This window comes from Sturnira hondurensis, unplaced genomic scaffold (assembly GCF_014824575.4).
Source record: "Sturnira hondurensis isolate 20B ecotype Veracruz unplaced genomic scaffold, ASM1482457v3 Scaffold0016663, whole genome shotgun sequence".
Taxonomy (NCBI): domain Eukaryota; kingdom Metazoa; phylum Chordata; class Mammalia; order Chiroptera; family Phyllostomidae; genus Sturnira; species Sturnira hondurensis.
This window is the reverse complement of record NW_028089294.1, coordinates 10,751,444-10,765,571: the sequence shown is the minus strand read 5'-3', so window position 1 is coordinate 10,765,571 and position 14,128 is coordinate 10,751,444. Positions and strand designations below refer to the sequence as shown.

The window sequence follows — 14,128 nt, the reverse complement described above, 5'->3', positions numbered from 1 at the left end:
CCAGGGCAATTTATATTGTTTCTTATTGAAAAGGCCCTTATTTCTTTAGAAAGCCTCCCCTTACCCGCCAAAGGGGTGAAAATACTTTTCTTACTATAAAAGGGTTATTAAAAAATAAAACTAATAACAGATTATGTACATGGAGCTTTGTCATTTGGGTCATCATGACATCAGTTTCTTCACTTGTAATGTGGCAGCAGCAACGACACCTGCCTGGGGGTCACTTAAGGGCTAAATGTGGTACTGCCGGGAGATGCTCGCCGCATCCTAAATGTTTCCTAGGTGTCAGCAAAGATTATAGATCAAATTTTGTTTCAGGAAGTGAGTAGAGCTAGTGATTATTCCCCTTGCAGCCGTACTGTGCAGTGCTAGAGGTCTCTTTGAAGGGAGGTGCAAATCAAGTGGGAGGTTGGGGACACGGGATTTTCTAGTGCACTGACCCTCGAGGGAGTAATAAGGCACATAAAATTCATAAATAAAAGCTTTTCTCCAACTACATACGACTCCCCTCAAGAATCAATTGTCTTCTCCTAAAGAGATGTGCTCGCCCCTTGGAGATGCCCCACCACCCTGATGGCTTGGCCTAAGGCCACCGTCCCCACCCCTGCAAGGTCCACCAGTGTGTGAGTCGGGGTTCTGCAGAAGCACAGCACCGTGGGAGGCAGAGGGACTGAGTCATTTGTGACAAGGAGGTGGCGAATGTGATCATGGAAGGCGTAAGTTCAAAATCTGCTGGGTGGGCTGGTAGTGCGGGAGGCCCAGAGCACCCAGAAACACCCAATACGGAGTTTGCCCAGCTACATCCTGGCCCCGTGGCCTAGCCACGTTGACACGTGGCATTAGCCGTCGCACTGGGATTGAGAAAACGCTCCAGAACCAGTTGGGGGAAATGTTTGTGTTTTGTGTGGAGTTTCTCCAGTCCCCACGTCCGTCCTCCGTGAACACACACACTTCAGGAAGGGCCTCCGTCTTCAGGGTGGGGCTCCTTCTCCTTCCCCAGACGTAACACGGGAGAAGGAAGGGCAGGGAGGAGGGTGGGAGCTCAACACTGGACGGGGCTGATGAGTGGGGAGGAGATACAGACTTGTGAGGGGGGCGAGTGACAGAAAATGCAGGACAGCAGAGCCAGGTGCAATCATAAGGAAGACGGCACCGGAGGGAGTACCCCAGACACCCCGCTACCCTGTGGGTTTTGGAAGACCTGTCTTCCGCAGGTGTGTTAGAGGAAGAGAAAGCAGTGGGCAGGAAAGTCACATTTAGGTCAGGACCCTCTTGTGGCCGCTGATGGGAAGTAGAGAAGAAGAAAAGGAAGCATAGTTTGCCTTCAAGGAGAGAAAGTTAAAAAGAAAAAAGGAAACAGACCCCGACCAAGGAGTGCACCTACTCCATTGCCTGCTGAGCTGCTAGCCCTGGAGCCGCCGGGAATACGCTGCAGTTCCCAAACCCAGCTCCCGGGGGTGGCAGGAGCCCGCGAGCAGTCGGAAGGCCGGCTGGGAGGACCAGCGGACCTTGCTGGACTGCCAGCCGAGTATTAGTTAAGTCTCTGTTTTGAAAGCCAGCTGAAGCTGCTGTCTCAGTGGCCTCAGCAATGATGAGAGCAGTTGCCTGTGTGGAACTGGATGAAAAGGTCTCCAGGGCGGTGCTAAGCCCTTCGGCAATGTTAGCCTGTGGACACGTGGACTCTGGGGTGTCCGTTCCACGCAGGGCTTAGTACTTTCCTAAGAGCTACACTGTGTCGACATGCTTAGAAAGGATTTGCCTGGCCACGCTCTCTATTCTGAAAAGAGAGTGAATTTCAGTATGGTTATAATCACACTGCTGTCCTATTAAAATTTTCTAATTGAGAGCCAAAGGAGGCAAATTAGACATGTATGTAAAATGATCACAAAAGCAACACTTTTATTTTTAATTAGCAAGCAGCCCCGTGTATCTCAAAGATAAAATTTGCAGCAGCCTAAACTTTCTCCCTTGAAATCAGAGATTACGAATAGCCATGTAGTTTCCTCCAAATGCCTTTTAGGGGTGATCTTTGAGGAGGTGATTTGCCCTTCAGTGGAGGCTTTGCTTGCTTGCATGTGTTTGTCGCTGCTGTGCTGTCTGTGATAACAGTAGCTGACGTGGTCTCCAAGAGGAATAAACTATGAGGAGTGGGACTCTGAGAAAGTAACAGTACATGATTGTTTTAAAGCCCACTCTGTTTGAAGTTTTGAATTGAAGTAATATTGTATCTGTTTTGACCCTCTCTTAATTAACTTCATATGACGATAATGGCTAGAACAAAGCTGCTGACTGCCCGTGCCTCTTAAATGTGGACCTCCGGGCCACACAAGGCCAGCCTGCAGGGGAGGGCGGGGCAAGTTTATCAACTCCCCCTTCAGGCAGGACAGATTGTGCCTCTTGTAATAGAGAGAAAAGCATCCAGAACCGTGATTTTCAACCCTTTTCATCCAGTGGCACACGTAAGCTAATTAGTAAAATTCTGCAGCATGCCAAAAATATATTTTTTGCCAATTGAAAAAAATAGGTATAATTTTGATACATTCACACTGGACGGTTATTGTTGTGTTGGTTGTTGTCATTTTCCTTCATTTGACAGTCTACAGGAAAAGAGGTCAGTGCCCCTGACCAAAGAGATACTGCATGTTCTAAAAACTGTTGAGGCACACTGGTTGAAAATCACTGATCTAGAAGGTGCTTAGAAACCTTCTTGTCTTTCTGTTGACACAAATCTGCAAGGAACAGAAGCTGGGGAGGTAGTTGCTCTGCTCAGCATCGGTAGCCAGTATCTTAAGAAGCAAATTACAAAGGATGAGCTCACCAGGAAGCTGGGTGCAGCAGTGCCTTCCTTCTGCTTCCCTCTGAGCTCGAGCAGGTCGTTGCAGGTGGCTCTGCTGGCTGTTCACTGCTCAGCCTTGGAAGTGCCACCATCCACATGTTCATCTCTGAGCGCCTACCAAGGACAGCCAGAGAAACCACTACAGGCGGGAGAGCCAGTATCTGATTCGGAGTAGACCCAGAGGGGAAGTAACTAGACAGCCCGTTCAGATTGAGGTGACAGCAGCCTAGAAGAGAAATCATAAAACAGAGTTAGGGATCTTAAAATAGCAGTTTCACTTTGCAGTGTTGTCTTATTTCTTGTCATTGAATGGAAGGCATACTTATGAATAATCATGTGAGTATGTTTACTTTAATATTACATTAATTACCTAGCACTTACTCTTGAAATAATGGCAGTGGGTTCAACAGTATATCTTTATCTCATAGCCTTGAGATCTATACTTCCGAATATTAGTCAGGAGTTTTGAACAAATATTAAAATAGCTTTCTTTGCTTCAAAACCTAAAAAGAATAAGCAAGGTGTAAATACACTAAGATACTGACAACACATCTTTGCCCTCATACTTTAATAACCTGTTGTTTTGGGTCAAAGAAAGTGTTAAATTATGAGAATTTACCTTGACTTGACCTTTGGAATGTCACCAAATTTCTCTGGACCTCAGTCTCTTCAGCAGAAAGAGGCTAGGCTGTCCTCCCGGGTTGGACTGCCCACGCTCCCCGTGTATGAAGGGCCACCATCATCGGGCCACTGAAAACACCCAGGTGAGCGCCACCCGAAGGCAACAGCAGCATCCGGTGGTGACGACCTCATGCCACAGCTGCAAGTTTCAACAGCGAATTGTCTTCCCAGGATTTTGCAGCCAAATAGTAAACATTTTCTGATAGGATCATAGAATATGTAAACTAGAAAGCACCCGAGAGATCAACTAGTCTAGTTTACTCATTTTACCAATTCAAAATAGAAAAGTTAGATGAACCCCAGACTTAATATGTAAAAAAAATAATGTTTTTCCCATTTATGGTTGGTTTCTCTTGACCTCTTTTGAATTGAAGTAAAATTCATACAACATAAAATACAGTGCTTTTATGTGAACAGCAGTAGCATTTAGTGCATCCACTATGTTATACAAACTCCCCTTCATTCTTAAATACACGCTTAGCTCCTTTTTTAAAAAAAAAATCCTACCTGATTAATGCAAATAATATATTAAGAGAGAAGACAAAATGTATTTATGTTTTCTAATTTTTTAATTCTCAGAGTATTATTCCAGGGTGGTAAAGAACAGGGAGGAGGAGATGAAGTAGTTTATCTGACCTTACAGGTAGAAAAATGTGAAGTAGGTTAGTTTAGAAAATGAACGCATTGAACTTCCCTCCGATTTCCCACTGTTTATTATTGGATTGGCCACAAAGTCCGTTTAGTTTTTTTTCATAAAATAAAGACACATTTTTTATTTTCACCAATAACTTTATTGATTTGGATATTTTAATTATGTCAGCTGTCTCCTGTTATTGGCTTCTAGTGGGCAGAGTCCAGAGGTGCTGCTAAACACCTTCCAATGCATGAGACAGCCCCACAGCAAAGAATTATTTGGCCGGAATGTCAGTAGTACCAAGAAACTTCACAAACCACTTTTGACATGTTTGATCAGTCACAGCACCTTCCCCATACACTGCAGAAATCTTTTGTTTGAGCTTCAGTTGTTTTTACCTTTCTTGAAATAATGAAGCATAATACACCAAAAAGGTTATGTATCATCTTCCATCTTCAATATTAAAATGGCTGCACAAAAATGCACTGATTTTGATTTCTTTTTTTAATGCCTACTGATATGAGAACTTTCACAATACACCCTAAGAAAATTATTTTGAATGTAGTTAAAGACAACTAAGCACTACCAGAGCCATCGTACAGAAAAAAACTAAAGGGACTTTTGGCCAACCCAGTGTATTGTCCCGCCTGTCCCTTATCAGTTACTAGCGGTTACCTCATTCCTGCTTTCCTCTGGGGTGGCCTGAACGCAAGACTTAGCGACGTATTTCCAAAGCCCCAGACATTTAGAAACGGGGAAACCCTTTAGAAGTTATCCATCATTATTTTCAGGTCTTCGTGTGTGGCATCACTTAATACAATTACAAGGGTATGCATTTTGAATTCAGGTTTTAGAAAGCACAGAGAGCCTTCATGTGTTAGCGCACAGACCCAGCACGTCTGTCTCTTCAGTTAGAGTCTGGCTAAGTGAGCGGCAGCCTGAGGGGAAACTCTGGGAATGGCTGACCTCGGAAGGGGGGCAGCGTTCGGGGAAGGCTGGGTGGGGCACGTGAGTTTCCTTAGAAACATTAGCATTTGCAGGAGTCCCGCAGAAGTAGACCCTGCCAAGACTTGAGACTTCATGACTTCCCTGTTCTCAACAAGTACAATTTAGTTGAACATTAAGCAATTTGATCTCTTTCACCTAATAAATCGAGCAAATTCAATAAACATAAATCCTGCTAATGATAGAGCTGACCCTGGCGGGGCTGCGCTCGTCAGCATTCATGGTTATTACTCTCCCTGGAATTTTCGTCACAAATGCTTCTTGCTGAACTAAGTACTTACCTGATGCTTAAGGCCTAGGGAGTGTACTTAATAATTTGTCTTAGGATTTCAGGAGGGCAGCTGGGGAGGAGAAAGAATGAGGCTTTGCAGGTCGACCAATTTAGGTTCAAATCTTTCACCTAAACCAGGGCCTCACTATAAACCCAATTTTCTGACGGGAAACAAAGGGAGCTCATTACAGTTGTTTCATAGGGCTGTTTTAAGATTTCAATGAAAAGGGTGTATGCAGAAGTACACGGCACCTGACCCAAAGAAGCACAGGATGCGTTAGCTGACTTTCCTTCCTTCAACTGTTCTTTAATGTTTGCAGGGGGCTTTTGTTACCCTGGCACTTTCTTATCTGTCGCACCCCTTTATTACTGGGGATAGAGTCCCAGATCCCCAGTGAATGCCTGAAATTGCAGGTAGTACTGAATCTTACGTAATCTATAATGTTTTTCCCTATACACACCTACCTATGATAAGGTTTAACTTACTAATTAGGCACAGCAAGAGATTAACAACAATAACTAGTAAAGTGGAACAATTATAACAATATACTGTAATAAAAATTATGCGGTTATGGTCTCTTCCCTCAAAATACCTCACAGCATCCTTTTCACTTAAAAGGAGCACTTTGTGGCTTCCACTGGCGTATCTGGCTTGTCAGCATCACTACTCTTGTGCTTCGGGTTGTTATTAAGGAAAATAAGTGTAGGTTGAACAGAAGCACTGTGACGTCCTGGGAGTCCATCTGCTAACCAAGACGTCTACGGGGGGGCTAAGCAGTGGGCAGCATGGACAGTGAGGAGACACTGGCCTAAAGGATGATTCACGTCCCAGGCGGGACAGAGCGGGATAGCACGAGATTTCACTACAGTGCTCGGAACCTTGTGCAATTTAAACCGTGTGAACTGTTTATTTCTAGACTTTCCCTTTTAATGTTTTCAGACCATGGTAGACCCCAGGCAACGGGAACCGCAGAGAGTGAAGCTGCAGATAAGGGGGGACTGCTGTCCGTGACTCTCCCTGCCTTTCCTTCCCTCCTCTTCCTCCCCTGGCGGGGCTCCTTCCTGTGGAAGCTCCCCCGCAGGGTGAGGCCTTCCCAGCTCTTCCCGGCTGACTCAGTCGCCGCCTCTTCTGTGGCCCCAATACGCTGTTGCACACGTCCCCTGTGCTGTCGTGACAGCCTTTCTCTCTCTCCAACCCCGTTCAGCCTCTGCTGAAATGAGTGAAAGAGCCAACTGACTGCCCGGCAACACAGTGCCTTGCCTTTAACGTCATGAAGGCAAAGTGCCTGTTCAACACACCGAGAAACGTGTCCAAGGCGCCAGAAAGTGGGGAAGCAGGGATAGAACCCAAGGCCTTGGACTCTGGGTCCTTTCTTTTTGTGGTATGCCCAGTTTTCTCCCACAACTCAGTAAGTGTAATAGCAGTGAAGCTGGATTCTGGCCTGTTCCCCCGGGACTGTGGGTGTGAGTGTGTCCTCTGAGAAAGAGCGTAAGTGGACAGATAGCCAACATCTGGACAGATGTAGCGTGGCCAGTGAAATCTCCTTTCTTTGCATTTATTTCTGCATCATCCATCCTGGGTGGCATGTTCTGTAAATGCTCAACAGTTTTCTAATTTCATAAATTATGCTCATTTAAGCACCCTCCCCCCAAAATTGCCTGTGAAACTGCAGGCTCAGCATGCATAGGGGTAAATACTCATTTCGTTCTCCCTGTCTCCTTTCTCCATTTCCTGGTTGTATATTTCCCAAACACCATCACCAATTAATCACACATATGGGGACCTGTAAGAAAAACACCTGGTCTAGACATTTGATCCCAAATAAGACCCATTTTTCTAATGCATAAGAATCAGCCCTTGTTTCTCCCATGCTGGAAAGTGATGCAACTCCAGCGTCCGAGTGGTTAGCTGGGCCGTGTGGAGAACGGAAGGCAGCCTTGTCACGCTTTCCGACAGCAGCTGAGTTTAATGGGCCTCAGGCAGAACAAAAACTTCACCTCCCAGTTTTGTCACATGCCAGAGTGGCGTGGTGACTTGTGACTGTGCAGCCCAGCCCTGCAGATGTGTCTGTCACCAGGAACGGAGGTCTCCTGCCAGGGTCTGGTAATGTGCTTCCCATTGCCACCAACAGCAGAGGCCTCAGACCCTGGGGCTCCAGGGGGCAATTTTTAACCTTTTTTTTTTCAATTTAAAAATTAAAATCAAAGCACCATCTGTTATGTGAATCTGCCATGTCAGGGAAATGAGTGTGACTGATGGCCTGGGTCTTGTTTAGACTGCTTAGTCTGTCAAACCTTTGATCAAGGGCTTAGCAGTTGTCCTTGGGGACATGGGGACTGCAGTGGGGCAGGGGTAGGAGGTGTGAATATTTCCATTTTCTGTTTGGTTTACATCTTCATTTGGCAAGGTCCTGCATCAACTCGTTGTGTGGTATCTCATAAACAGTGCTGGCCTCCCATGACAGCCCTGTCTGCTAAACCAACTCATTCGTTCGCACCAAGCCCCCGGAAGCTGGGTGCGTAATTATTGTTGATGGAGTACGTGAAGGCTGTTTTGGAGAAGGAGAAAGACTCTAGGGACAGAATGTATCTGTTCATCTGCACACAGTGAGCTGGATGAAATGACTGCCCCGAGGTTCCTAGGGGCTGTTTTGGGAAGTTGTGTGAATGGCGGAGGTATCTGCTCTCCCCCAGGCTCCACACCCTCGCCAGCCACCGTTCACTGCATCCCCAAGCCGGACTCAGCCTTGACCCAGTTCTGTGGATAACCGAGCACCTCTGAGCTAGAATGGGTTCTGCTGTGCGTTGGGGTTTGCTCAGAGGCCCAGACACGCTGGGGACGTGCATGTGCCCAGATCCTGAAGAGGGTGCCTTGCCCGAGACTCATAGAAAATGCTCGACACTCCAGTTGCTCCCCGGGAAGATGGCGAGAAACCTACTCTGGACTCACACATGTCCGGTCGATTCAGGCGCATCGTAAGAATTGTCGAATGTCAGTTTTTTCCCTGCACTTCGAGTTCTGCTTATCTAGTGTCAGCATGTACTGTTCATGCTTCATCACCGTCTGATGAAGTGACTACTTTTGCCAAGGCCATCAGTAAGTCTCATGTCTGAGATGAAGACTTTGGTCTCTTTTGACCGAATTTAAGTTTCCCTCCACCTATTAGAAAATTCTAAATAACCTCGCGATGATATCTAAAGACATCTAGAGGCTGTGCTTTCGCTGTTCCCCATTTACTGCACAATCCTTTACCCACCAACAACTGCCTTTACGTTTCGCTAACAGTGAAGTTTGTATCTGTCACTCTGATGCTGTCTTTGCAAAGCCTCGCTCCCTTCCGGTTGTGCAGTAGGGGCTGAATGATGTTACCCACGAGGAAAAACTGTACCCTCCATTTTTTTGGTGCTTCAAGATTTAGGAACAGGTCCAAAATGTGATCTCATTTTTGTGTGTCAGTAACACAGAAGCAGACGACGCAGGGACTCTTGTCCACATGTGACAGGTGTGGACACTGGGGCTTGCCCAACAAGGCCAAGCTGACAGGGGAGTAGTATCATCAGGGTGTGAGCCCCAGCTCCTGCCTCCAGAGCCCCCGTTCCTTTCATCACCCCATCCTCCCTTCACCCTTGACCCTGGCCGAGAGGGGCAGCAGATGCGGGCAGCTGGAGAGGAGGCGTGGACGGATGCTCCCCAAAAAAGAATGACTCAAGATGCATGTCCTGGTGTTGACGGGACTGTGTAGCCCACCTTCGGGTCAGAAGAGAGTGCATGTAACGCAGAAATGTTCCGACAACTGACCAAAACCGTCTGGAAGTTTGGAATGTGTGTGTCCTCTGGAGCAGGACAGGACAGCAAGTCTGGAATCTTAAAAGAGAAATGAATGGCTGGGCAAGAGGGGTGGACAAAGACGAAGCCTCGAGTGCCAGAGGTCCCACCCCCATTCTTCACCCCCGGCCCCCTCCCCAGCTGGCGCCAGGGTAGACGCCCTCCTAGAGGCACTTGGTAGCCCCCAGACCCAGCTTACAATTGCTTTCCTGATGCTTTGGGGTTAGCGCATTTTAAAATCAATCCAAAGTATCTTCTCCTGTAAAGTAGAGTAAATTCTACTCATCTATTTAGTTTCAGACCCCGTACCACCTGTTCCAGGAAGTCGCTCATCAGCCGGTCACTGGAAGAGAAGTCTGTTTGTCCTCGCCGCTCCCCCCACACTCGGTCCCTTCCTGTTGCAGTGCTAGGCAGGCAGAGCTGGCAGGGTAGCCACCAGCTTGTTTCTTAGCAGAAGGGCCATGGTCTAGGGCAAGGTCACAGGCCGGCAGGTCACACAGCCCTGGGATGGCCCCGACTCGGTGTCACCAGCCCCAGGACCTTGAGTCTCAGCAGGGCTCCCTGAAGAGCCACATGCCAGAGAGGAACCAGCTGTGTCTGGACTTAGTTTTATAAAATAAGAACGTGAATTAATTTATTTTTAATATCTATCCTTGATCACAACTGTTGCTTGAATATAAAACATGGGACAAGTCCCCCTTTCAGATGCACAACAAATGTACATAAAGGGCCATGAGAGAAAATGACCTCAGCTCTCGAAACTTGTAAACATCTCAGCGATCTTGCTCTCGCAGGGAAATCCTTAATGCTTCTCCCTCAGACTTGAAATAGAACTGACAGCCATGTGTGTTCTCTCTGTAGAAAGTTGGGGTTTTTTCCCCCCAGTCAAGGATCTTTTTCCAGGTTCAGCGATTCCCTTAATGAAATTAATATTTCTCATGAAATGCTGTTGTGCCGAAATATTGGGCTGTCTGGGGTCTGTATATTCTTCCTGGAATACTTCTGTCTGAGGAGAATTTCGGGCACGGGCCCACGGGCACCCATCATCCTCCCCTATCCGGTGGCACAGAGCCAGACTTTCTGGGGCCTTAGACTTTCTTGGTGCCGTTCTGGGAAAGAAGTGTCCTTGTGGGAACAGACTGTGCTTGTCTGCACATACAGAACTTTGAAGCCCCCTCCCTTCATCTCTTAGTTCTATTCCTCTTCCTCTCCTTATAAAAACCTGTGCCTTCCCTGACATGTGGAGATGGGCTTTGAGACATGAGTCCTCCATCTTCTTGGTTGCTGCCATCTGCAAAAAAACCACTTGCCTTTACATCAGCACTGTCTCTCCAGTACCGGCTTTCACAGCGGCAGGCAGCCGGGCCTGCCTTGGGTTCCAGTACCCAGCACAGAGCAGGCATTGTACGGCTGTTAGCTATCGTTATCACTGCTGCCTCTACTACACTGTGATGATGGAGATGATGCTACCGTCTTTACTGTAATGGGATTCCTAAGGACCAGGTCTTAACCATAGAGTTATACCAAGTTCTGCTTAATTGAAATGCTACGTCCTTGCTTGCTAGTTGTCTGATTTTTGGATCATCAGAGATACATTTTTCCTCTCTCTAGTGGAAGTACCTATTAGTCAGAATGACTACTTTATACCTTTAAAATGTCTTGGTGATAACACCAGATGGGGTTGGATAAAACCATCCTTCTCACAGGCCTTCCTCCCTCTCAGATGGCTTGTTTTTTAGTTCCTTCCTCTCCTGGGATCCATCCTACCAAGGGATCAGCTACTATTTTATTTTTGGATCACCTACTATGTTTGACTTAGAGTTCAAGTTGGAATCTTAATGATGTCCTGCAGCTCCCCTCGTGTGTGGATGGGCTGAGCTCTCATGAAGAGCACTGAGACACCTCCAGGGCCAGTGTTATGTTGGGGGGAATGGGGTGCAAGGGGGACAGAGAGCCCCTGCAGGTTCCCGGCAGGTTCCCAGTGCTCTGAGCGGAAGTGGGCGTGTCTAGGTGCAAGCAGACATTGAAGGCGGGTCCCTCCCCTTGTTGCTTCTTTCCTAGATGACTATGCGCAGCTGTGCAACATCCCAGTCACAGGACGCCGGCGGCCATACGGACGGGACGCCTTGGTCGACTTCAGTGAACAGTACTCTCCAGAAGCTGACCCCTACTTCATTCAGGACCGTAAGCAAACATTTCTGGTTACTTTGAAACTCTGCTGTGGTTAAAGATTGGCCAGTGGTTCCCACGATGTAGTCCTGGGCGCTCGTTAGAAATGCAGATTTTCGGGCTCCACGCTAGACCTGCTGAACCAGAAACTTGGGGGTTTCGCCCGCCCTTGAAGAAACCCTTATGCACCTCACATTTGAGAGCTGTGGGTGGGGATGCTGTTATCTCCACTATCTTTAAAGTAAAGGGCCTCGTTGCAATGATTTTCAACACAAAATCATTTAAAAATTTTTACTGATTTTTAGAGACAGATAGAGAGAAACATAGATTCATTGTCCCACTTGTTTATGCATTCATTGGTTGATTCTCCTATGTGCTCTGACCAAGGATAGAACCTGCAGCTTTGGTGAATCAGGGAGACGCTCTGACCAGCTTAACGACGTGGCCAGGGCAACGAAACCACTTTTTACGTATTTAAATGGTTATCTCGTTTGAGAGTTTTCCTGAACGCCCCGTTAGAACTGTAACCTCTTCTTCACACAGGGAAATGACGCAGGTTGACTGTTCCTACTTGCACTTACAAACATTTTAGAGTGGGAGGTCAAAAAATCGCTCGCCGGGTCAGAAACCGATGTTTAGAATCCACCTGTGAGGGAGGGCATGCCTTAGGTGGGCCACAGTGTGAGCCGGCTTTCCCTGGATTCGTGAGCAGGGTTTTCTTGGGGGAAGTGGCGTGTGAGAACCTCATTCTTTTTTAGAAAGCAACTGGCTGACGGGTGCAGCCCAGCAGCCTGGGGAAGGAAGCCACACAAACTCTACGTTTCCTTGGGGAAAACAGAGCTTTCATTACAACCAGTATTTGGAGGCTCAGAAACAGGCAGTACAAGCGAAATACCGGTAGATAGCAGGTTGTGTCATGTCAAGAACAGGCATAGGGAAACGGGGGTCCGAGCTGCCTCTTCTGCGTCTTACAGAGGGGCCCTTCTTGCAGGGGGAGTCCCCATGGGCGAGGGCGTGGGGGCGAGGGGACTTTGGAAAGGCTGCCGAATTACAGGATTCAATGGAACTTTTTCTTTCTCTGGGCCCTGGCCCCTGCCCCGTCAAACTGGGCGTGGCCTACTTCCTGAGGGCAGCACGGGCTTTGTAGGTACACTCGGATTGACTTCAGTTCTGAGTCAAAGGGTTTTTTCCTTCTTCCCTTTCCCTTTCCCTTTCTCTTCTCCTCCCTCTCTCTCCCTCCCTGCTCCCTTTCTCCTTTCCTCCCTCCCTCCCTCCCTCCCTTTTTTTTTGAAGGGTGCACTGTATAGCTCATCCACTAAGAGTGTTTTAAAATTTACATGAACACAGCCCCTTGTGAACCCAGCGAGGACGATTGACACACCTGTGTAACCCGCACCCAGGCTGAGAACACGTGTTGCCCATGCCCCGAAGCCTGGGTGCCCTTTCCGCACTCCGTCCCTGCAAGAGCAGCCGCCACCCTGACTTCGGACACCTTAGATTGTTTTAAATCACCAACGCGCATAACCGTGCGTGACCTTGTGAAATGTGCCTGAAGGTGCTAACAGCTGTTAGACCATGCACTTACAGTTTCTACACCTCTCTGTGTTTATGTTATGGGTTGATAAACATTTACCTTAAAAAGAGAGAGAGAGGAAAAAAAGGAGAAGAAATATTGAGGTTGAGAGAAAGCCAGCTTACCTGGCCCATAAACCCAGAATACCACTGGAGTCTGTATGCAGCTCGACACACACCCACAGCTTACACACGCAGCCTAGTTCAGATGCCAGGAATTTCAAAGTTGAAATGTTCTGGCTTATGTACCTTCTTTTTTTAATGCTGGCATTGCCTTAAGACTCCTTTTAAATTCACTACAAATGTGAAGAAAGAAACGAGTCAGTATCACATCCCTACTCTGCAGCAGAGGAAGTGGAGATGCAGGTCCAAGACCTCCAGCCCTGACCATGTCGAGGCCTCTAAATTCCGTACAAGTGAGGCAGAGCTGCTCCTCCTTCTCAGACTGGGATCCAGGGCTCTCTGGCCCTGCTGGAGAAATGGTGATACGGGGGGAGGCTAAGCATTCTGCCCACCTTTCCCATTCACCATTGCCTGCCTTCTGGTTCCTTCAGTGTTAGCTGGTGGCTGAAGGCGCCTTTCCTTAGAGTGGTACCTGAGAAGCTGGAATCCTGCACAGCAGAGACTAACTCTTTCTTCTTAAAGGACCAGAGGGTAAAAGTTTTAGGCCAGCAGCGATCTGTCTCCATTGTAGCTACTCAGCTCTGATATATTTTGATGGCCTGTAATATTTTTTTCCTTTTCAATTTTAAAAAGGGCTTGTCACGGACGTCTTAACTAAATTTTTAAAATCACCAACTTAGACTTTGCAGCCCTGCATAAGCAATGATAAGCAATGATATTTTGCTGCCCCCTGCAGTTCCACTGGAGAACTGCTGCAAAGGTCTTACAGTTCCATCCACTTTTTTTTTTCTTAAATTATGTTCCGTTACTGTTTACATTCAGTATTATTCTGTATTAGTGTCAGATGTACAGCAAAGTGGTTCTAAAATCATGTACTTTACAGCGTGGTCCCCCCCCCACAGCCTGAAGTACCCCGCCTGGCCCCATATGTGGACATCACAATATCATTGACCGCCTTCCCGAAGTGTAACCTGCACCTCCGTAACTGTAGTTTGTACTCCTTAACCACCC

The 14,128-nt window shown here is 47.3% G+C and overlaps 1 protein-coding gene across 11 annotated transcripts in view; it reads left to right on the top strand.

Moving 5' to 3' along the window:
* LTBP1 (latent transforming growth factor beta binding protein 1) overlaps positions 1-14,128 on the top strand; it is a 357,682-nt gene that overhangs the window by 339,538 nt on the left and 4,016 nt on the right. For all 11 annotated transcript variants that reach the window (XM_037066591.1, XM_037066593.1, XM_037066590.1 and 8 more), the window contains one exon: positions 11,315-11,437. In XM_037066591.1, coding sequence (XP_036922486.1) covers positions 11,315-11,437 — 123 coding nt within the window. The remainder of the gene's footprint in view (positions 1-11,314; positions 11,438-14,128) is intronic.